Here is a 23737-nt window from a genome sequence, read left to right on the forward strand (position 1 = left end):
AATGCAAAATTGAACGTACTTGATGGCTCAAGATAACTGTTCGTCTTTCCTGCGATGTGATGCACACATACAACAGACAACCATGAGAAAAAAAATCGAGTGCGGCTAAACCAAGTGACCGGTTCGGGCATTAAAAAAACGCCAAGAGAATCTAATGGCAGGGAGTTAGTTGGCAGATCGCTCTCAAAAGAATTACCGGGGTAAAAACTGGCAAAACTTTTGCTAAATGGAGTAATCTGGATGAAAATTTATTAAATGGGGTAATTAGTGTAAAAATGCTAAAGTAAGGGGTAAAAACTGGAATTCACTCAAGATAATAATAATTAAGATGTCTCTACTATTTTAGTTTTTGAGGGAAGATGTCTCTACTATGAAAGGGGGTCCAACATTCCCTCCCGGTCTTCCTTCGCGCGATTAAAAGAAAGAAAAGAGAAACAACCACGACCCACTCCCACCCCTCGCTCCCGATCCGTCCTTTTTCTCGATCTCGCAAGGAAAACTGCCAATCTCCCTGCTTGGCTTTTCTCCTTGCCATGCTCCTACATGAGGAGCTAGAGCAACATAGTAGGAAACCACGATGCGGCCCGATGCGTCGGTGCCGACACGTAGGCCAAGCCATTGGCTCGAATCTGCAATGTCCATCTCACTTGTGTAGAGAAGGCAGTTGGGGAGGTTTTGGACGGCTAGACGCAACGACATCAATCGAGGGAGGTGTAGAAGAAGTGGCGGCCGGTAATCTTTTTCCATTCCATTCAATTGCAGTTGCTCCTCGATCTCCCATCCCTCATATTTCATTACTTTTCCCCATTTGTTTGTAGCATGGCATCAAAAACTTGTTTCCACTTCAGTTATCATACAAAACAAGCAAGTTTACAAGAGCATTTGGTCCCAATACTTAACTTGTGGATGATGATATAAAGTATCCCTGAAAAATCAGTAGAATTCGGGTGTTATCGACTACCAACACCATAATCTGAAGATCCAGTTGTATTATAGGTGAATTGATACGTGTTTTATGATAAGGGGTGGAATTTTTATTTTTTAAATTTGAGGGAGGAGAATCAATGCTCGTGGCATCAAAGCATAAACATTTCCTCTTATTAAAAAAACATAAATGTTTTCAATGAATATTCCTACAAACGAATCACATTTTTCATGTTTCGTCGCCAAAAAAAAAAGAAGCGAAAAGAGGCAACCTCGACATGGCGGACAGAGTCTGCTGCGCAACGGCGGCGGCGGCCTCGGATTTGGGCTTGAGCTTATCCGGGAGGAGGTCGTCGATGAGCCACCGGTGGCGGATCCGGGCCAGAGCCGGAAGAGTTCGAGTCGGGGCGGCGGCGGAGGTGCCCCGGCCGACGCGACGCGCGCCACCGCAGCTACCTCATCCTCCCATCTCTCTCTCTCTCCCCCCGTTCGATCCGGTCCAAATGTGGTTTTAGCCCAATCTCCCAAGCGGCAGCCCAATCTCACTGCTTTCTTTCTTTCAGATTCAGATTCAGATGGATGGAGGATAATATTCATCAGCTGCAGCTGGACAAGATTAATTGGTGACTTTCTAAAGGATTAATTGGTAACCAGCATTTCTATCGATCCAGGACAGCATCTGCGTTTTGATTTTGAAAAATAAGAATCAAGCTACACTCGAGATTTTGTTAGTATTTACTTTGTTTGTATGTATGGTTATCTACACCTGTCCTGAATACATCTTAATTATTGTTCAACGAAGAGGGGAGCTGTCTTGCCTACCTAACCTACGACCCCTACACAAAAATACCGTTATCCTTTCCTCCAGAACCAAGGAGAAAAACACAACTCACATCCTCTATACTCTCACGGCTCATAAACACAGCAATACTTAGTTTACATATTTAGTTCCACTTTACACATAACACTCAACTGCACTTTAATGTTGCTGTGCTTGTGAATTGCAAGATTGCAGGCACTGGGAGCTTAATGCTATCTTCATACTTTTGAATGCATTCCAGAAAGGACTACGATGTACTACGCAGGAAGAAGCTACCAACCATGAAGCTTTCTTCTCTCCGTACTAAACGCCCGGACTGATGGGCACTCCCCATATCCGGCCCATATTTGGGGCGGAGATGGGAGGCCCAGAAGCGCCCGTGCACACCCGCCATGTAGGAATCAATGCTAGGGCCCGCGCCAATTCGTTCATATCCGCCTCCCCTCTTCTTGCCCGAGCAGCACTCTTCTCTTTTCTATTCGCCGTCCACCGCATTACTTCCACCGTATTTTCGCAACCTTGAATTGAACCACCACCTCTGGCGGCAGTGGCGGATCTTAGTGTAGACCAACAGGGGCCATGGCCCCCCCTTATTTTTTGCATCCATTGAAGAACAGGCTACATTATGAGCCTAATTAGTGTTTAAACTATAAATTAGCCCCTCCTTCCCTGTTAACTTGGTTCCTTTTCACTAATGGCCCCCTCTTGAATTACTCTCAAGCTCCGCCACTGTCTGGCGGGCCTGTGAAGCTGTACCGAATTCACAGGTGAAGAAGAATCTTTGCTGAAGTTGAACTGAAGCAGCAGATTCAGCACTGTACAAGTCGCTCTGTTCCAAGCAGCTGTGTGAATGACTGGAGCAACAGCGAGGTGATGCTGAACTGGAGTGCTACTACCAGACTGACGAATTAAAGCCCAACATCGACCCTCTCTCTCACTGAGATGAGCTGAAGTGCTGTCAGTGGGAATGCTCCGCTCGCTGCTGCATCCAAACCAAGGACATCCCATTGCGAGCCATCACTTACATTGATATTCTGCAAACACGCAACACAATTATATCAGCTGGAATGTGGCCCTTAATTACAAAGCAGCAGCAACATTCTGGCGACAGACAGATTCGAGTAATTCAGATATTACGTAGTACAATCTTTCAGTGCACGGCACTTTTGAGCATAACATTACTTGGGAAAACCCAAAAATGAGAACAAAATGTCAAGTAAGTACTGACCTTTCAGTATATCAAGACAATTGTTGCTCCATCTGTTTTGTTTGTTTGTTTGTTTGCTCTGACTCAGCTGTGAAATTCACTACTCTGCCCCAGCATAAACTAAACTTGGTGGTTGACCAAATAATGGTCCTCATTGCTCCGGTCCTAACAGGTATAATTCAGTATCAGGCTAAATATGGATTTTTCAAGAATCAAACAAATTGGAAAGCATTCTCCCTTCTCTTGTATAGTGGACCTCAATTTAGTTTCACTTCACGGTAATAGTAGGAATCCATACCATTCTGTAAAGGAAATAAATGCACCACCAAGACAAGATAATCCTGCTCTTCGCCAACAGTTAAATTGGACTGTTCAGTCCTGCTGCTTCATGCCAAAAATGAGCACAAGCCTGATAATTCAATTCCATGATTCCAGCCTCGATCACTTCTTGCAGCTACGACTCAAGTCCTCTTCGTGATCAGAACCAAGTGAGCCCCACGCCCTTCTTTATTTGGGAACAGAAGCCTGGCGAAGAAAATGCACTATGAATGCAGTCATAAATTAAGGATCAGAAATTGGTTCTGATGTAGCAGAATGAAGAGTCAACAGCTAGTGTTGCATGCAGAATGAAGAGTCAGTTGGTTGTATCTCGCACCTGTTGATTAATGCAGGTTTGACAACTTGTGTGCACATAAGATTGATTGCAACGATGAGTTTGCTAGTCTGTAAGATTTGACAACAGTGGTTAAGATGAGGCACAGATTTGGGGAATAAACCTTGCTTCAGAAATAGAAAAAATAAAAATAGGGAGGCGACAAGTGTTACCTTAATTTGGTGTAGTTATTATCCTTCAAGAGACGGATAAATCTGGGTTTGTTCTTTTGATTTTCTCAATTTGCTCGTCTATCTCAGCGCTGCGCCAAATCATCTCTAGTTTTCTCAGCGAAACCGGGAGGCCCTCCCTGGGCATCCATCGGATTTCTGGACACGAAACGACACGTAACTCCTCGAGAGAAGAAAGGCGATGTAACCCTTGAGGGAGGGACTGCATACGCTCACAATAGGAAAATTTTAGATTCTGGAGGGAGGTGAGGAGCTGCAGCGCTTTCTCTTGCTCTTCCGTCAAGCTTTCCATCCTCTCCAATTCAAGAGTGTGGAGGGTCGGGGCGAGGAGGTTGCAAATAGGAGAAACAAGCAAGCCACAGATGTTATTCACATTGAGTTTCTCCAATCTAGAGATGTAACCCGCAGGCAATAATTTGGTCACCTCTAAGAGCATGTCTGCTGCTAAGGTGCTGCAGCTATGCACTTGCAGTTCTATGAGATTGACTGCGATGAGAGGATTGAATCCGTCCACTGTTAAATTACGGCACTCTTTTAGCCTTAGAGTGGTGAGAGACGTGAGGTTTGAGAGCAGAGCCATTGACTTGATGCTTGGCTCGTCGGCAATATCAAGTTCCCTCAGGGAAGCAGGGAAAGGGCAAATGGTCTCTGATTCTCCCATTCCCATGGGCCACCGACAGAACAATTTGCCACACATGAATATTGATAATGATTGGAGCTCCTGAATTCCTCCTCCATTCTCCACATGCTCAAGAACCAGGCCCTTACACCTTGAGAAGGTAAGTTTCTGCAGTGAGCTGGATGATGGGAACTGCATTACACATTCTTCATCTCCATATATGTACAACACAGAAAGAGCTGGGAAACAGTTTAACACTTTTGACGATGATGATTTGCTGCTGGTAAGATGAGATACAACTAATCTCAGACTCTTTACTGAACCCAAGACAATACTGCCATCCAGCTCTTGAGGGAACAAACCGTCGCATCTTCCAACAGTTAGATCTGTTAGGGATTTAAACTTTTCAATGTCTGCCAATGATATGTGCGATACATTTTCAATATCCATATCTTCTACTTTATCCAGATTGTGGTAGGCCAAAGCACCGCCGTACCCACTCACAACCAAGTTCTTTCCATCATAACGCAACAACGTGTCTGGATCACCAGTCACGCTGACAGTTTTAACCTCCAAATCTGTCAGTGTGGAGGTGTGAGGCATGGAGGGCAGAGACATCTTGGGGCACATAGAAACTTCAAGTCTGCGCAAATTGGTGCAAGATACCTCGGACAAGGGCAACACACGGAGATTGGGACAACGGATGCATTTGATTTTTTCAAGACTTGGAAAGGAATGGCAATTAGGTTCCACAACCCATTCAGCAAGTTCTGGCATCTCACGAAACTCAATTGTCTTCAAGCGCATAGAACATTTCCCTGGAGCGCCACCACATTGCAGCCTAAACTGATGCATTCCAGAAATTTTCTTCAAATTGAGTACCTTGAGATTTGGTAGCTTTGCAAAAGGTGGGAGGGTGCTCCAACATACGCCTTCTATAGTGAGTCTCTCTAAACTAGTTAACCAGATGTCAAGACACAACCAGCTAGGACCGACGGTACCACCATGATTTGCAATTGTAAGTACTCTAAGATTAGAGTGTGGTTGAAGAGCATCAATAATATCAGCATCTGTAGTTGGTCCATCTCTGCCCCAGAGTAATTCCAACTCCTTCAGATTCCTTTTCGACATCAGTTTGGCTGCAGCGGCTTCCTCCTTGTTTGTCACGTGTTCGAGGCCACGTATAATCAGTCCTCCTTCAAGCTCTTGCAATGGCCCAAGTTCTGTCAGTCTAAATCCCATGCTCCCTTTCCTGACATGGAATTCTTTTAGCTCCCGCAGATGCTTCATCTTACCGACATTGCAAATATTGGAGTGGAGTTTACTTGCACCACAGAAATTATATAAATTCACAAGGTGGCTAAAGTCTTCAGGCAAATCAGAACGACCATGCCAACCATCTAGGTCCAAGAATTTCAAGTGATAAAATCTTGATAGTGTACCAGGTAAACTCATTTCCCGGTCTCTGTAAGCTGAACTAATTTTGAGGTACTGTAGGTGGATCAGTTTTGAAAACCTATATGGAAAAGAGTGTGCAGACTTCACCACTATAAATAGGACACGCAAGCTATTTATTTCCTTGAAGCTATCTTTCAAAAGCTTGGCGATTCTTTCTTCTTCATATTCTCTAAAAATCATCAAAGTCCGCAGATTAGCAATGTCTATCCTCTCCCTTAGCTTACACATTTCTTGGTCAAAATTTGCATCATATGTGTCTTCTATGTTGATAGATAGGTGCCGAACAGATTGTGGGATGGCATCAGCTCTGAAATCTAATCCACTTATATTGTGGCATTCTTGTGCAGAAACACTCTTAGATAGCTCATGCATTAAATCATGCATTACATAGTAGTTTAACTTCTTCATGAGACAACCATTTTCCACTTGTACACGGTGATAACTGACTTTCTTCATGAGAAAACCATTGTCCACTAGCTCTTCCAAGTAATCCCTATCGGCTTGGTGATTAGAGTCTATGATGCCTGTTGCAACCCAGAAATGATTGATTTCTGAAGAAGTAAACCTATGATCTTCAGGGAAAAGGCCACAATAGGAAAAACATTTCTTCAGATCAAATGGGAGGTAATCGTAGCTAATCTTTAAAGATTGCATGATATCATCATTTTCTTGCTGCTTTAGCCACTGATGCTTTTCAAGAACTGCATGCCAATGTTCCTGAGAAAGGTCCTTCTGCAATAGTCTACCAACTGTTTTGGCTGCGAGCGGGGAACCCTTTAGCTTGTTTGCAATTTTTCGTGCAATACCAGCAAACTCATATTCGTAATGCTCAGGCTTGTTGTCTTCACCAAATATACATGCTTCAAAGAATGTGAAGAAGTCATTAGACTCTAAACCTCGCAGCTCTAGTGGATCAACTGTTTTCACCATGTCTGCTACCTTTGGGAATCGAGTTGTGACCAGTACCATGCTTCCTTTGGCTTCCCCCTTTGTGAACGGAGCTAACAGGGTTTTCCATTGATCGTCACTGCCACATTTCCATATATCATCCAAGACAATTAGGAACCTCCTTTTGGACTTGAGACGTTGTGCTATGGATTTCTGAAGCTGGTCTAAATTGGTTGTTTCATTTGCAACACTACTGCTTCCTCCTTCTTCAGTTGCAGTTATGCAAGCAAGGATCTCCCTGGTGAGCTTGAGCACATCGAAATCAGTCGATACACATACCCAGACTGGAACATCAAAGTGCTTTTTAGTCCTGCCATCATTATAAAGATGTTGGGCGAAAGTTGTCTTGCCAATACCCCCTGGACCAACTATAGGAAGAACAGAAACAGTCTCAGTCTGTATGGTACCGGTAAGAGTGGTGATACGATTGACAGTTTCCTCAAAAACGTCTCTCCTGCCATACAATGTGTCTTGTATAATAATGGAAGCAGTCTGAGGCCGATGTAGGACGACTGACAATGCCATGCTGTTGCTTGGGATACTGCCGATGCCGAGCAAATTGGAGACCGAATCACAGTGGGACTGCATGCCCTGTAACAGGGACTTGATTTTGCTGGACATGGACACTCTGTCGAAATGCAGCATATCATCACCATCAGGACTAGCACTAGCAGAGTTGGTTTTGGACTTTTTGGTGACGCGGCCGACAACATCATCATCATCATCACTACCATCCCTCTTGGGTGTACGCGAGGAAGAAAAGAACTGGGCGAAGCTGCCTATGGCGTGGCGAACAGCACTACCGGCATGGAGAACAACACCATCCAGATCCGGGCCGGCCTCTTGGGTGGTGCCGTGTAGCCTGTCATGGATCTGGAAGTAGTGGAGCTCATCGAGCAGGTCCTCTGCCTGGTCGGCGTCCCTGCTCAGCTTCTCCAGCAACCCCTGCAGGCCAGGGTTGTGGCCCCCCTGCCCCTGGGCGTTGTGCAGGAGGACTTGCGCGTGCAGCAGCTTGTCCTTGATCTGCTCCGAGTTGTGGCCGAGCTGTAGGCTGTCCACGTAAACCGCCACCAGGCTGTCGGACAGCGTCCTCAACACCTTGCCGAGGAGCGAGGCCGCCGAGCCGAGAACCACCTCCATCTCTCTATCTGCAGACACTCCGCCAGCCGCCTCGCCTCGCCTTGCCTTGCCTTGCCGGAGTAGTGTATTGGTGGAAGCAGCAGAAAGGCTCAAGCAGCTAGCGATTTGTGTAGGGCAGGTGGGCAAGAGAAGACAGCTCCTTGAACAAAGAGTATATATAGGCGGAACAAGTGAGACAATAGTAGATTTGTGTTAGCTAGCTCAACAAACTGGTGTGGGAGATTTGATCAAGGCAGACAACTTGCTACTAGCTTTGTAAGTAGTATTGTACTGTATTTGGTTAGGTGTACAAGTGCTACTATGTGATGTCTCATCTGGCCGGCGACGACCAAACCAAGATACGTACCAACTCATTTGTCCTTTCTTTTACATAACACAAATGGCACATACTGGCTCGTTGTTGCAGGAATATCTTGCAACATATTTTAATATAATTCGTTGTATGAAACATGAATATTTGAAGTAATAATATAGAAGGCTAAAACTGAAAAGACATATAATTTATTATGTTTGATCATTATATAGTTGTAAACTTTTTTATTAAATATAAATAGAATAATAAAATAAAAATTCTCATGCATGTTTGCATGTTGAGATGGTTTTTTTTTCATGCATGTTTTATGATGAAGTGGCATGCTTGCATGTTGAGAGACATATGGTAGTGGGATGGGCCTTTTCTCATGCATATTGTACGATGATGTGGCATATATATGCTTGCATGTTGAGTGTTGAAATATATTGCCCGTCTCTCTACATCAGTTCGGACTTTTGGAGCAACTGGATGGGGGCATGCATTCAATATAGGAGTTAGATATAGGATTGGTTTAAACAATGTACGACGAGGCCGGCAAGTTTGATCCGTGATCCCCTCCCCCCGCGTCGCTCCCGCGAGCGACGGGGGGAAACCCTAGCCGCCGCCGCTCCTAGTCCCCTCCCCTCCTCCACTCCCCTTGCCGCCGCCGCGCCCGCTGGCGGGCAAAGCCCGGCCAGCAGCGGCGGCGGCGGGGCCTCTTCTCCCCCTCGAGCGGTGGTGGGTGACGCGGGGCGGCCTCGTCGTTTGGGGGCGCAGCGCTTCATGGGGCGCGGCGGCACTGTTGGCTGCTGTCCCGGCGTGGTGGGCTACGTGGTGTGCCCGGCGGGATGTGCCCCTGGTGGTGGCGGTGGCGCGAGCCTGGCGGCGGCGGCCCAAATCGGCTGGATCTGGTGGCTCTCCCTCGACAGGCGGCGCGGGGGCTGGCTTCGACCCGGCGTGGTCGTGGCGTTGGGAGTGGACCGCGGCAGCGCGTGGCGAGCTGCTACAGCGGCGGCTGCCGGTGGTGCGGTGGTCCCTCGGTGGATGGGCGCTCTGGAGGCCCTCTTTGGCGGCTGGGTGCGGACGGGCCGGCGGCCCTCGATGGTGGACGGATGGCTGATGTTGCCCCGCGTGGGGCTGCGGGAGGCCGTGGTGGGGCGTCAGGGGTGACGTGTGGGGAGGTTGCAGGGGGATGGGTGGTCTCTCTACCCGTCACCGGCGCAGGGGGCGCTGGTCCGGACATGCTCCGCTCCTCTTCTCCCCATTTCCCCTACCTAGCGCTTCCGAGCTCCAGATCACTGTTCGGGGCAGTCCAGTCATCGGCGGCTCTGCTATGCTAGGGTTTTGCCGGTCGGTTCCAAGTCTGTCCCTTTGTTGGTGTCTGGAGCGTCGGGATGCAGGGCGGCGGCCTTGGTGGCGGGAGCGGCGTGCTCGTGGGCGGAGCTCGCGGCTCAGGTGCGGGCTAGTCTCCATGGTCGTGTGGGCGGCATGGCGGCTGGTGCTTGTCGATTGGTGGCTGTGATGCGGCGTCTGTCCCCAGGACTGGTCGCAACCTGTTCGGAGCCGGAGTGTGTCTACCTGGGTGAATACCCTGCCTGGCATTCCCAGGCCGACGGAGGCGTCGTCCGTGGACGTCGTGATCTTCTTGAAGGCTCCGTCGTGGTTACTCCATGTCCTCCAAGGTGCCCCGGATGAAAATCGTGATCCTCTGGATCGGGTGGTGGCGGCACTCCAGTGGCTTATCCTTCATGAAGGCATCACCTTGGGGCTCATAAATCGACAGCGGGTAGCTTGGTCTCTTCTCGGTGGCTTGTTCCCGGTTGAGTGCTCCCTCGACTTCCTAGTGAGGCTTAGTGTCTATCTATTGTTTACTTGGATTTGTTGTGGGAGTGTTAGCTGCTTCTTAGCATCTTTGTACCTTGCCTTGGGTGCGTGTGGTGTTGTATCACTCGTTGTATGTTGGTTGTGGCTTTATATATAAAGCGGGGCGAAAGCCTTTTTCGGTAACAATGTACGACTTGCCCTCTACTCCAAATCTCTCTCCCTCATTTTTTTGTTTTCCCTTTTATATATATTTAAAAATGGTCTAAATGTATATGCATTTTGAAAAGATGTTAAACTGTTACATAACCTGGTTAAAATAAAAATGTATATTTTTTGTTGATGTTACTTTTAAATAAGTGTTCTTGTATCCTAGAAAATGTTCATTAAATCAAGAAAATATAGTGTGTACATTTTCTCTCTCTAAATGTTCACGTACTTTTTAAAAACAAATCATATATTTTAAATAAATATTCACACATTATTAAATAATATTCACTTTATGATGTATGTAAAAGATATTCACGCATTATCAAATAATGTTTACTGAATAACGTGGCTACATACATGCTCTGCTCTCATTTTTGTTCGGTGCAGAGTAGAGAAGGTACGCGGCCTACTGCTCCCAAGTGGATGATGATACCATGCATCAACACTTCTTCTTTCCTTGTGTGCATCATTTGTTGTAGATAATCTTGTTAACATTGAGAAACTGAAGTAGCATCCAAGAAGTAATTAAAGATGGTTGGCTGCACAACAGACTTGGCTTATTCATTGTTTCTTCTCTGTTTCTGCTACTTGCTTAAATTGAAAAATCATCTCTTCAAGCAGGCAATTTTTCATTGTGCAGTAACATCTAGCGCTGACATCCACATGACCTGGTCAACTATGCGTGCAGGCTCACATCGCTGCTCTGTACTTGCTGAATCTCCCTCAAGACCAATATCACAATGTGCAAGAAATGAGGCAGAGCTCAAGAGAGTGGGCAGTTGCAAGGAGCAGTTTCTTTCAGACCAAGCTCTTCTGGCAGGGATTCTCAAGGAGCATATATATGCCGACTGACTAATGTTGGTCTGCGCTATTACTTGTCAATAATTAGTGGTGTGGTGTGATTCAGTCAGCTCCTGAGGCCACGACACCGTAAGGATAAACTTACTTACTCATCTGGTTTTGTAAAGACATCCAGATCTATCATGTTGTGCATGGTTCATGAGATGCTTATTTGAATGGAGCGTGCAGTCTGCTATCTATCTGAACATTTTTGGTGCTCTACTCCATACTTGTGTTGGAGCTGCTGCAGTACAGACTACAGAGGAGCCTTGTTTCTTTTTCAAGTAGTGTTGCAAGCCTCGTGTGCCTGAATGGATCGATCCTGTGAGGTGCGGCCTAAATTGCATCATCTGAACATTTAGTCTAAATATAGAACTTGCATCCAAGGAGTAAGGGATTTGCCTTTCATGGTTAGCTTCTGCACAAAACATGCTTCTTTGTATTGGCTCTCTTGTTTGTTTCAATAACCAGCTTACTAAATTTTCATTGTGCCATATATATAACATCCAGCTGAATGACATCCACACAACTCGGCCAATCGTGTCGTGTCGTGCGTGCAGGCTGCTCTGGACTTTCTGAATTTCGCACAAGATCAATTTTCACGATGCGAATAAAGAGGCGTGCAGAGCTCTCAAGGAAGCAGTTTCAGGGAAGCATGTTTTGATGCTGGAAGAGCTCTCAAGTCCTGACTGACTCACTCACTCATGTTGTTCTCCTCTACTAGTGCTTGTCAGCGATTACTTACCGTCGTGATTCAGAAAGGAATTACGTAAACGGCATGGTTCTGCTCTGCCCGAGGAGAGGAGCCCCTGCTCCTGCTGTATATATATTCCCCGTCAGCTCTGGAGCCACGACCCCGTAAGAACCATTTTTGTGTGTGTGTGTGTATCTTGTTTTTTATCTGTTGTGTTACTGCTTTTGCTTTGCATACTTGTTGATGTGGTTACTACTGTCTTTCAGATAAAAAAGGACGTGCTGGTCAGTTGCTTCATAATGCTCTGGACGGAACTCATTTTGCGGCGCTGAACTCAGTGGGAGCAGCCATGCCATGCGAATTGGGAACATATTTACTTATTCATCTGGTTTTGTAGAGTCATTTATTTATAAATAAAGTTTGTCGATGGTTCATGTTCTATATATGGACATGGAGGATAGCTATCTCTGTTTTGTAAGAAGATCTTTTGTACCTGCATATATATATTCTTCGTTGTCAAACAAATCTCATCAGACAAAAAGAAAAAAATCGTCCATTCTCACCGTGTGCATTCTAACTAGTTGTACACCCAATTAAGAACCACCAGACGACATCATCTCATGTTGTTTTGTAACTGAGCCCTTCCGTTGTTTTTCTTGCCACAACACTTAGCCATGCCGTGAGCTATCTGAACATGTTTTGGTCCAAATAAATAGGGAAAAAAATCAAGCCTCACTTCACTCTTTCTACTTCATCTGTTAGTAGGTACAAATAAATATTACTTCAACATTCTCACATCCAAACCCCCTTCCAGAACGAGCAAGGCCCAGGTTTTCCTGTGTCTTCCTAAATTCTTAAATAATGTTCATTAATTCATAAAATATTTGCAATTTTTATTAAAAAAATCATGAATTTGCAAACTTGTTCGCGAAGTTCAAAACATGTTCAAGTTTGAAAAATGTTCATGAGTCCAAAAGTGTTCAAGAATTTTCACCCGCAAAAAAAAGTGTTCAAGAATTTGAAAACAATTTGTGAATTCAAAAAATGTTCACGAATTTTTAAAATGATCACAAATTTCACAAATATGATGAATTTAAAACTGTTCACAAAGTTGGAAAATGTTCACGAATTTTAAAATTTTGAGGAAATATATTCAAGAACAAAAGGGGAAAGGAGAGATGATTCAATAAAGTTGCTTCTAGTTTTCCATTTATGTTTATTTTTTTATTATTAATATTACTATTTGAAGGAAGAAATATTCCTTGAATTGTTTGATCTAATTTATTATTTATTTAGGGTTTTGTATATTTTTATTTCATTTTTGGAAAGGAACTCTCTCCGCTATTTGGGCCTTAGTTATTATGAGACTCGCCCTTAATTCCTATCATTTTGATTGCCAGGACTGCTTAGTCCGGTTGACCTTTGGGCCTTCAGCCCGTACAGTAGAGTGAAAAGCAGAAACGAAGAAAAGGAGAAGGAATCGGCACTTTTGCGAGAAGGAAAAGTTCGGCCTATTTAGCTTCGGTTTTGAGAAGCTTCTATACTCATATTTATGTTGTTTGTCTAAAAAAACTCATATTTATGTTGTTCTTTTCTTTCTTACTTTATGTATTTTCAGTTTTTCTTTTTCCTTTTTTCCTTTGTATTTGTTTTTCTTTCACCTTTTTTCTCCTCCAAATTCAGGACTTAAAAAAAGCTCTACCAGTTCAAGTGCACAAACTTTTTTATATGTCATGAATATATTTTAAATATTACACGAATAATTTTTACCTTTTCATGAACATCTCTTTTGTTAAGAACTTTAAAAAAAATCTTAAATTTTACAAACGTCTTTTATATGTCATGAACATATTTTTTAAATTCATGAATATTTTTTGTTAAATGGTACAAATATTGTTTTAAATGGATGAAATTTTATTAATGTCAAACTTTTTAATTAAAACGCGCTATGTTTTTTTAATGTATGTGAATCTTTTTGTAAATGCACACTGAACATTTTAGCAAAACAAATCTCTAATTATGTCTTTATAACATTTTTAAAATCATGAAAAAAGGTAACAAGAAAGTGAGAGAAAAAGCAAAAGCATTGTTCCTATGTGTGTTAGGCTCGCAGGGAAAATTGTTCCTATGGGTCTGGTCCATCTACTAGGTGCTGCATGCGACTGCACATAGATGGACGCTCTGTGAGGGGGAGGGGGAGAGTGAAAAGGGGGAGCTGAGAACTTGATATGGCTGCCTGGTGTGGTAAGTAAAAGTAAAAACCTTTTCCTTTGTATTTAAAGGATGAAACTCTACAAAATAAAATAAACATAGAAGTTTTAAAAAAAGACCACTAGATGTGCTATTTTGAATATTTAGGAATTAGGAGCTAGTAAAGGTATTCCACTAGGAAATCATAAATAAAGTAAATATAAATACACACAATCGACCTAGCTTCATACCATGTGACAAACAAAGGAAGCATGCTAACTAATCAAGAGCTCTTTATATATGGTACCTTGTAATCGACGCTTACGCTGGTCAATGTTATAGCCTATGTTGTCCATTTGTGGGGTTTTTTCCTTCTAAGATGCACTCCTAGCTGTAGCTACTCTTTTGAACATTTACAAATATAGAACTCTCATCCAAAACTTGGAATGACTGATCAGTACAACTTCTTATATTTATTCTCTTGTCTGTTTCTACTGCTTACTAAATTGAAAAAAAAAAGTCTCTTCAAGCATGCAATTTTCATTGTGCCATAATATCCGGCTAGCATCACATGACTAAATCATGTGTGCAAGCTTACATTCTTGTTCCAGGCTTGCGGATCTTGCGCAAGATCAATTTCAGAATAAAAAAGGAAAATTGAGGAAGAGCTCAAGGAAGCGACCAACTCCAAGCAACAATTTCTTTCAGACCATGCTCTTCTTGGGATTCTGATGGCGGGAGAGGTCTCAAGCCCTGACTGACTAATGTCGTTGTAGTACATGTAAATGATTACTGTTGTGATTCAGAAATGGATAAAATGTCATGATGCTCCAATAGTACCACACTGAGTTGGGCGCCCAAGGAACGGAAGGCGACACAGCTCACTCTCCAAACTAGTGCCATCTAATTTTGTCGTGCTGAAGTAATTGGGCTTGTGGAGGGTTACTACTTATTTGGTCTGTTTTCTTAGAGCGAAAGGGCCACAGCCCCAATTCCATTACAGTAAACTATTTTTCCATAAATGTCGACAAATTGCTTTAGAGTGAGTTTGAGATGAAGGATTTGGGTGGAGCCAAGAGATTATTGGGTACGGATATTCGTCGTGATAGGTCTTTGGGTAGACTTTATCTCTCACAGAGTGGGTATATTGAGAAGGTTCTACATCGCTTTCACATGTCATAGGCAAAGCCAATTTCTACTCCTTTGGTAGCACATTTTAAATTGTCTACCTCATCGAAGCATTTAGATAAAGAGGAGGAAGAGTATATGTCTAAAGTTCCTTATGTTTGTGCTGTTAACAGTTTCATGTATGCTATGGTTTGCACGCGGCCTGATATTGCTCATGCAGTTAGCATGGTGTGGGCCGTTTTATGTCAAGGCCGGGCAAAGAACACTGGAAGGGTGTACAGTGGATCCTCAGGTACCTTGGTTGCACAAGCAAGTATGCCTTGATGTTTGATCAAAGGGCAGCAAATCCGGGACATGTTGTTGGTTATTCATATTCTGATGATGTTGGATCAAGGTTAGAGTCGTTCCCTCACTGATTATGTATTTCAGCTTTGTGGGTCTTGTGTTAGCGGGAGAGCAACCGTGCAGCATGTTGTTGCTTTGTCATCCCACATAAGTTGAGTCATGTCAGTAACAAAGGTAGTGAAGGAAGCCATTTGGATGCATGGTATTCTTGGTGATTTGGGCATTGAGCAAGTTGATCGTGTTGTGATTTGTGATAGTCAAAGTGCAATTCATCTTGCAAAAGAGATGAAAAGTTTCATGAGAGAACCAAGCATATTGACGTGCGCAACTTCTTCATTAGGCATCACGCGTGAGAGAAAACTTTGTATATTGAGAAGATTGGCACAAAGAATAATCTAGCTGATATGTTAACCAAGGCAGTCCCGAAGGTCCAGGTCGAGCATTGCTTGGACTTGGTGGGCACTCGTGCATGTCCGAGCTAGCTCCCAAGAGGAGCATTGGAGGTGGTGAATATGTCACTTATTGATTTGACCTTTGGGCCTTCTGCCCATACGGTAGAGTGAAAAGCAGAAACGGAGAAAAGGAGAAGGAATGGGCACTTTTGCGAGATGATGGAGCCCTCGCCCAACCTATTTAGCTTCGGTTTTGAGAAGCTTCTATACTCATATTTACTAGTAGAATGCCCGTACGTTCCCACGGGCTTCTAAAACAGTCATAGATAGAGACACTATAACACGGTCCCAATTGCATAATAATTGAAGTCCACTTAACTTGTAATAAGTGGCGGTGGCAGCATCCTCGTGGTGGACCTGTGTCCACGAGGATGCCGCCGACGGAGTCATAGATTTAAATTTTGGAGGAAATATATTCAAGAACAAAGGGGGAAAGGAGAGATGACTGAATAAAGTTTCTTCTGGTTTCCATTTATGTTTATTTTTTTTCATTATTAACATTACTATATGAAGGAAGAAATATTCCTTGAATTGGTTGAGATAATTTAACATTTATTTAGGTTTTTTATGTTTTAATTTCATTTTTTGGAAAGGAATTCTCTCCACTATTTGGGACTTAATTATTATGAGACCCATCTTTATTATTTCCTATCATTTTGATTGCCAAGACTGCCTGGTCCGGTTTGTCTTTGGGCCTTGAGCCCATACGATGGAGTGAAAAGTAAATACGAAGAAAAGGGGAAGGAATGGGCGTTTCCTATTTGGCACTGCAGGCGTCAGCTCATTTTGCAAACGGGCGCCTGCAGCGCCGCGAGCAGGGCCGGCCCATCTATTTTTTTCCTGTTTTTCAAATAAAATATATTCGCAAACTGCGACTCGAACCTGCTACCTGTTCCTACGAGCTACAACGGGCAAATTTGACAATTATGACCTCTGGGTGAAATCAATTTACGGAATGAACTGTCCGTGAAACAATTTCACACCCCTGACCTTTTTGTGCAGCGCCCGCCACGACGGCGCCACACCATACGGTGCAGCGCCTAACTCGGGGGCGTTGCACTTCAGTCCACCGTGGCAGCCCCTGGGCCCGCACCCAGCAGTGCAGCACCTCCGAGCTAGGCGCCACACATGTAATGTGCAGCGCCCGGCCCGTAGGCGCTGCACTGTGACTTAGATGCCAGGCGCCGCTCCCCCTCCCCCCACCCCACCCATTCGTTCCAGGAGTTACAGAAGGGGCGCGCCGGCGCTTCCTCCTCTCCCCTTCTCAATCCCCTCTCCCAAATCCTTCAGATCCGACGATTTGGTCCGTGCATTTCTTCACCAATCCATCCTAGAAGGTACTCTCTTCCGATCCCCTTCTTTCTATCCATAGAAAATATGGTATTTTAAAGATTTGAGGAATCCTTGTTTGAATCTTGCATGTATTAGATTTGGGGAACTTTTGTTTGAATCTTGCATGTATTAGATTTGGGGAACCTTTGTTAGATTAGAATGTGGTTTGGATACATAGGTTGACATGTTATTTATATAGTTTGGATACATAGATTGACATTTTATTTATATGGAAAAGATATTTGTATTGAATCTTGCATGAGGTAGGCTTAGTTTAGTTTATTGAAATTAAATTTCTATTGGCAAGAATGGTTTGGATACATATGCTTTGTATTTTGCATCTAGTAGCCGTACTTTACTTTTTTTTGTATTCAAAAGATAATCGTGTTGACAAGAAAGCTTTCTTTCAAATTGTTAGGATGGTTTGGCTTATCAATGATCACTGGGACAAACAACACCAGTCGTACGCTATGTCGGTGGAGCAGCGGGTAATAATGAAAGTTGCCGGTGTTATGAATTTCGTGTTTTTTTCAAACACATACCCCCCATATGTAATGATTTGTTTGTTTGCTTGTAGGAGCTTGCACCTCTGAAGCTTCGGGCTCACGGGGTCAACCTTGGGTGGATGCGCTATGATGAGCGGTACACACCGTATGTTAGGAAGACAGGACTTCTCCCTTTCATTCAGTTGGTCAGCCGGTCGACGCCACCCAACAATGCTCCAGCACTCACCGCGCTTATTGATCATTGGAGGCCGGAGACACACACTTTCCATCTTTGGACCGGGGAGATGACCGTGACGCTCCAGGATATAGCTATGATCACCGGTCTTCCTATTGATGGGAATCCTCTATGTATGAGCACCGATTCTGATGGGTGGCGCGAGCAGATGTTTGCCCTTATTGGTAATGTTCCTCCGGAGCCTCGCGAACCAGAAGAAGAAGGCAAGAAGAAGGTTAGAGTCGCAGCCGGTGCTACTTTCACGTGCATTGTATCGAACTTCAGTATTTGCCCTGAGGATGCTGATGAGGACACGGTGAAGACATATGCTCGTGTCTACATGTGCTACGTGATATCCAGGACTATGTTTGCTGATGGCACAGGCAAGAATGCTCCATGGATGTGGCTCAAGGCGTTGACCGTCTTCGATAGCAAATGGAGTTGGGGTTCGGCGACACTGGCTTACTTGTATAGACAGGTATGAAGTTGTTTCTGTTTCACTTCATTGGTACATTATGAATCCAATCTTGCTGTTAATTCAGCCAAGTTCTTTTTTATGTGCGGTTGGACGAAGCCTGTTGTAGGCTATCTGGAGGTATTGGTGGTTGTTTGCTCGCACTTTCCATATGGAGCTGGGAGAGTTTGCCGGTTGGACGACCGAAGACCGTGAAGTACGAGGATTGGGACGACAAAGGCGACCCACTACGGCTCCCCACTTGGGCTTACAAGTGGGATGTGTTAAATGAGATGACGGATGATCCCTCGGTCATGTACAAGCTATACAGGAGCGAGATGGACGCGATCACGCCTGAGCAGGTGAATCGACATTGCATAAGTGATTATGATGCTTCTATCGTAACTCGATATCAATTTTGCATTCTATCCCATTTTGTAGGTTGAATGGGAACCGTATGGAAAAGGAGATAGCTTTGGGAACCCTCTAGAGTTCAAGCTGAATCTGATGTGCATTAGAGATAGGGATCTCTGGCATATGCGGTGTCCACTCATATGCAACTGGGCGTTTGAGCTTCACCTGCCACATCGGGTGTTCCGCCAGTTTGGTTTGTTCCAGCCACACCCGCCAGAGTGGGAGGACACGGACATAGTGCTACATGCGTAAGATATAATCAACCTTGAGCACTTAGCGGCTTCTCGGCGGTTTTGATGATGCTAATATTTTGTTTCTAACTTGCAGGTTGGATAAGAAAAAGCAGCGGAAGATCAAGGATTGGTCCAAGCATCACATCAAGTATATCATACAGTTCAAGCTTGCTGTGGAGCAAGCTCGGGCTGGAAAATGAGCCCAGCTTCGTCAGCATTGCCCGATCGCGTTCAACAACTATCTCACATGGTTTCTTGCAAGCACCCGTGTGGAGGTATGCAAGCCGGCGTATGCCGAGGAGATTTTGGAAGAATCCACCGTTTTTGATGAGGTAGCCCAGCACCAATACAACGCATTAGTCAGGAAAGGCAACTCAGTGATCCCTTCAGCTCCAATGATGAACTTTGTGGTATTTGCCCTTTTTGCTTTTCCATTCGCACTATTCACATCTTCACTTGCCTAACATGTTAATACCGTTTCTGTTCATAGCGTGCCCAGATCAAGAAAGCAGCTGATGAGACCGACACTATTCTGGAAACAACCCCGGCTGGCAAAAGTGATGGGGAAGGTGCACTTCGAGCATTCATTAAGGTTCACATCTCCTTCAAACTAGCACTTAACATGTGTTGCTACGTTCGATGTCTCATTCACTTGTTCATGTTGCAGCGCCAGGGCCAAAAGTTAAGGCGGCTATCAAACCTTTTCGGTTGTCGTGACCCCGAGTATGTATCACCAGAACGTTCTAGGTCGGCGACACCATCAGATCCAACTTCTGGCAACGCTGATCCTTTGGAGGATGAGGATGCGGGTGTGGTCACCCAAGAGGTATGGCATGAGGATATATATCCAATTGTTGATGCATTGCTAACTATATCCTCACACACGGTCTTTCCATATCTTTTGTGGATGCATAGGTTCCTGATGATACGGTCTTGGGGACCTACAAGGTTCGGTCTGCATACGAGTTAAAGCCTAGGAAGGGAATCAACAAATACACACCTGAGGACTTCACCCAAAGAGGCAAAAGGACGGTCGGCACCTCACGGATGGCTGCTTTGGATGACTATTTGGATGACGAAATGGATGACGTGGAGGTACTGGAGCCGGAGCCGGAGCGGGTTCCTCTTCCTAGGAAGGTGAAGAAGATATCCGTCAAGAGGGGGGGAGGAGCCAGCAAGCGCGGAAAGCACTAGGTTGGCTACCACTTGGTTGCCTTGGCACTTGTTGGCTACCGCGTGGTTGCCTTCGCACTTGTTGGCTACCTCTTGGTTGGCTTGGCACTTGTTGGCTACCACTTGGTTGGCTCCCTTGTGTACCTCCTTGTTGGCTTGTGCTTGCATCATTTGTCTTGGACCTTTTCCTTGGTTTTGTACATTTTCTTTTGTTGTGGCCTTGACCTTTGCACTCCCCACAAAGGGAGCTCTCACGAGGCTCTTGGAATTGGTCGTTGCCCGCTTCATGGCGGCCACCATGGCCCCATCCGTCCATGTCGCCTCTAAGACGCTTTGTCTGACGTCTACCCTGTTTAACAACCTTCAACTTCGGATCCGGCCATAGTTGAACTCCATGATACTCCGGCCATTGTGATTGGTCAAAGTACGGGTGAAAGCGGGGAGCCCATGTTTTCTTGACCGTCATAATTGAGAACTCCGACTCCCTCACGGTGCGTGGGTGATTGATGTCCACATTCCTAACACGACCGGCGGTATACAAGTGTGAGCATGGGAGATGAAGCAACAATGGCCTCCCGCAAGTGCAATCACACTGTGTTAACGACACCTTGAAAGCCTTCCCTCCATGTTGCCGGCCATCATTTGTGGTTCCTCCTGGCTCTTTCACTTCGTACTTCCACTCTTCATTGTCATACAATATAGCTTCTTCTGAGTCCGCCTTCCGTGATTGAAATACCAACCATTCATCAACTTTGGATGGGAACTTGTACTTGTACTTTCATGGGTTCTCACCCGCTATCTGTGCATCGGTTTCCATCGAGTACTTTACAAAGTACGCATTCATCTTGTCAAATGTGTATTGAACTATTGCCGTCACGGGTAATCCACGTGCACCTTTGAGCACCCTATTGAAGCATTCGGCCATATTGCTTGTCATTTGACCGTATCTCCGGCCATCTTCATCAAAAGCACGTGCCCACTTGTTCCGGTATTGAATGTGCCTATTGAGAAAGTCTTGACCCCCGGCATCAAGCTTTTTGTGTGTGAGCAATTTGTTGTACAAAGTGGCAAAGCGCCTATCGGAGAAAGCGAGACAACAATCTTGAAGATCGTCGGCCAACTCCTTAAGGCCACATGCCCTATAGAAGTTCGAACAAAAGTGCCTCATGCACCATCGATGATGCAACGGAGCATGCCCGGGAATGTCAATCTCCACCGCGTTAAGAATTCCTTGATTCCGATCCGATATGACACAAATTTCCCTTTGAGCAGGTAACACCTTCGTCCTCAAAAGATACAGAAACCACTCCCAGTTGTCATTGTTTTCCACCTCAACCAAAGCAAATGCCAATGGCAACACCCGGTTATTGGCATCACTTGCTATCGCAACCAACAAGGTGCCCTTGTATTGTCCGGTCAAGAACGTGCCATCAATTGCGATGACCGGTATACAATGTTCGAAAGCCCTCACACATTGCTCGAACGCCCAAAAAGCACGGCCAAATACTCTGACTTTCCTTCCTTCATGAACCGTTGTTTGGTGCCCATGAGGCTCGACCACATGAACCATGCCCGGGTTTGTCGCGGCCATGGCTAACAACAACCTAGGGATTCAGTTGTATGCTTCCTCCCATGTACCATACAACATCTTAAATGCGGCTTGCTTCGCCTTCCATGCATTGCCGTACTTCACCTTGTAATGAAAGATGGCTTTCACAAGGTCAATGACATTTTGGACGCTCATTGTTGGAAGTGTGGATATTGAGTTGGAGAGCCTGTAAGCGATGAACTCGGACATGAGTTGTTTGTGGTTTTGAGACACGATCTTGCCATCCACCCTCTTGCCTTGGCACATGTGAGTTGGCACACAACTCACTACATGCCAACTTGGACCTCCTTTCCATGGTCTTGCATGCACAATCCACGGACATATTTCATCTTCACATGCACATGCAACCGTGTAGCGCACATTGACGTCCGAGTGCACCACCTTGTGTGGACGATAATGCGTAACCGAGTAGTTGTCGAGCCACATTTTCAATTCCAACAAGGTGTCGAACTTAGAACCTTTAGCAATCCGGTTCTTGTCGTCTCCCAAATCACGCTGAGAGCTTGGCCTAACCCCAAGAGGTGCACATTGGCCACCATCTACCACGGCTTCATCCGCGAGACTAACATCCTTGAACAATGTAGTCCGATGATCCCGACGAAATACCTTCTCAAAAGCTTCGGCCTCCTTCACCGTGAACCCCTCCGCATCAACTTGTTCATCGGGACCATCGTCATCCAAGTCCGATGCATATGCACGGGAAAAAGGGATGGAATGGTCCATTGTCTCTTGCAAATGATATTTGTCGAGATCACCCACATTGTTGTCATGGAGATCAACTTCATTGTCATCGTCCGCATACTCATCATTGTCCTCTTGCAAAACTTCATCTTGGTTGTTTGTAAACGGGCTCAATGTTGGCCTCACTTCTTTTGTCAAAAGAGGTTCAACAATTTCATCTCGCTTCAAGGGTGGGGGGCTACTAGCAACCAAAGGGGAGGGGTTCCGGTTCAAGTCCAAATGCAAACTTGAATCAACCTTCTTCGTTGCAAATAACTCAAGAGCCTTGTCTAGTGATTCGGCCACCGTCTCCTTGTATGCAACCCAACGTTGCTCCGAGTTGACACGCATTGTCTTCCAACGGACGTGCATTCCAAAACCAACATTATGCCTTCCCTCCAACTCAATGATATCACTAGGGTCCATCCAATTCAAATCTTTCCTAACTTGTTGCAAAAGCTCCGCATAGCTAGGACTACTATCAAACACCATGTCAAGCTCATCCGGGTCCGGTTCTATATTGCCTCTCAAAAAGGCGTCTTTGTCCCCATGATGAACAAACACACATGTTCTTCCCATCCCTATAAGCATTCCAAGAAACACAAGGTAACGTTGCTTCCATGAGTACTAATCCAAGGATTAACACGGAATAGAAACCCTAATATATATATCAAACAACAACCCTAACCCTAATCATAACCCTAACCCTAACCATAACCATAACCATAACCCTAGCCCTAAACCTAACCCTAGCACCAACATAAGAACACCCATAAGAATAACCCTAGCATACTAACAAAGCCTAATCATAGAAATTGGCAAACAAACATCTCACATCTCCATGCAAATCTCTAGATCCAAACAAAACTAGGGTTTCCCCAAACTAGCAAGAAATGAGCAATGGGAGAACTTTACTTGGATCAAAACAAGGGGATCGAAGAAGATTACCTTGAGGGAGGGTTTGACTTCGAAATCCATGGACAAATTCTTCGAATATGCAAGATTTGGGAGAGGATTTGAGAGGGGGAGAGAGTGGGAGAGGGGGCAAAGCTCGGGTTGGAGTGTGTGGTGTGGGGGTGGGGGAGGGGGGGGCAGCCAAGTGGCTAGATAAGTCACAGTGCAGCGCCCCCGCGCTGGGCGTTGCACTTTAA

The 23737-nt window shown here is 44.9% G+C and overlaps 1 protein-coding gene, 1 long non-coding RNA gene and 2 pseudogenes across 3 annotated transcripts; 2 read left to right on the forward strand and 2 right to left on the reverse strand.

Annotated features, from left to right (window-relative positions):
* The first annotated feature begins 1077 nt into the window (after positions 1-1077).
* LOC125550118 (uncharacterized) lies at positions 1078-12346 on the forward strand. 2 transcript variants are annotated; one of them, XR_007301539.2, is made up of 5 exons: positions 1083-1570; positions 10971-11212; positions 11373-11451; positions 11683-11980; positions 12083-12346. It is a non-coding gene; the product is annotated as an uncharacterized LOC125550118 (long non-coding RNA). The 2 variants fall into 2 exon arrangements; XR_015601925.1 differs by having other exon boundaries at positions 1078-1570; positions 10971-11451.
* LOC125550116 (putative disease resistance protein RGA4) lies at positions 3876-8435 on the reverse strand (annotated as a pseudogene).
* A 6275-nt stretch (positions 12347-18621) lies between the features above and the next one.
* Positions 18622-20440, forward strand: LOC125553316 (serine/threonine-protein phosphatase 7 long form homolog). The gene is made up of 6 exons (XM_087519352.1): positions 18622-18799; positions 18879-19099; positions 19179-19494; positions 19575-19676; positions 19752-19910; positions 20000-20440. The coding sequence occupies exons 1-3, from the start codon at positions 18731-18733 to the stop codon at positions 19282-19284; spliced, it is 396 nt and encodes a 131-aa protein (XP_087375478.1). The 5' UTR covers positions 18622-18730; the 3' UTR covers positions 19285-19494; positions 19575-19676; positions 19752-19910; positions 20000-20440.
* Positions 20441-21381: 941 nt separating this feature from the next.
* Positions 21382-23177, reverse strand: LOC147977489 (uncharacterized; annotated as a pseudogene).
* Between the last annotated feature and the right edge of the window lie 560 nt (positions 23178-23737).

Source organism: Triticum urartu, chromosome 4A (genome assembly GCF_056163025.1).
Source record: "Triticum urartu cultivar PI428250 chromosome 4A, HENAU_Tu73, whole genome shotgun sequence".
Taxonomy (NCBI): domain Eukaryota; kingdom Viridiplantae; phylum Streptophyta; class Magnoliopsida; order Poales; family Poaceae; genus Triticum; species Triticum urartu.

What these genes read in the sequence shown, in the direction of transcription:
- LOC125553316 (XM_087519352.1), top strand. Translation starts at nt 18,731, where the DNA reads ATGACGGATGATCCCTCGGTCATGTACAAGCTATACAGGAGCGAGATG. An exon ending in ACGCGATCACGCCTGAGCAG is followed by an intron (nt 18,800 to 18,878) that starts GTGAATCGACAT and finishes CCCATTTTGTAG; the next exon opens with GTTGAATGGGAACCGTATGG. An exon ending in ACGGACATAGTGCTACATGC is followed by an intron (nt 19,100 to 19,178) that starts GTAAGATATAAT and finishes TCTAACTTGCAG; the next exon opens with GTTGGATAAGAAAAAGCAGC.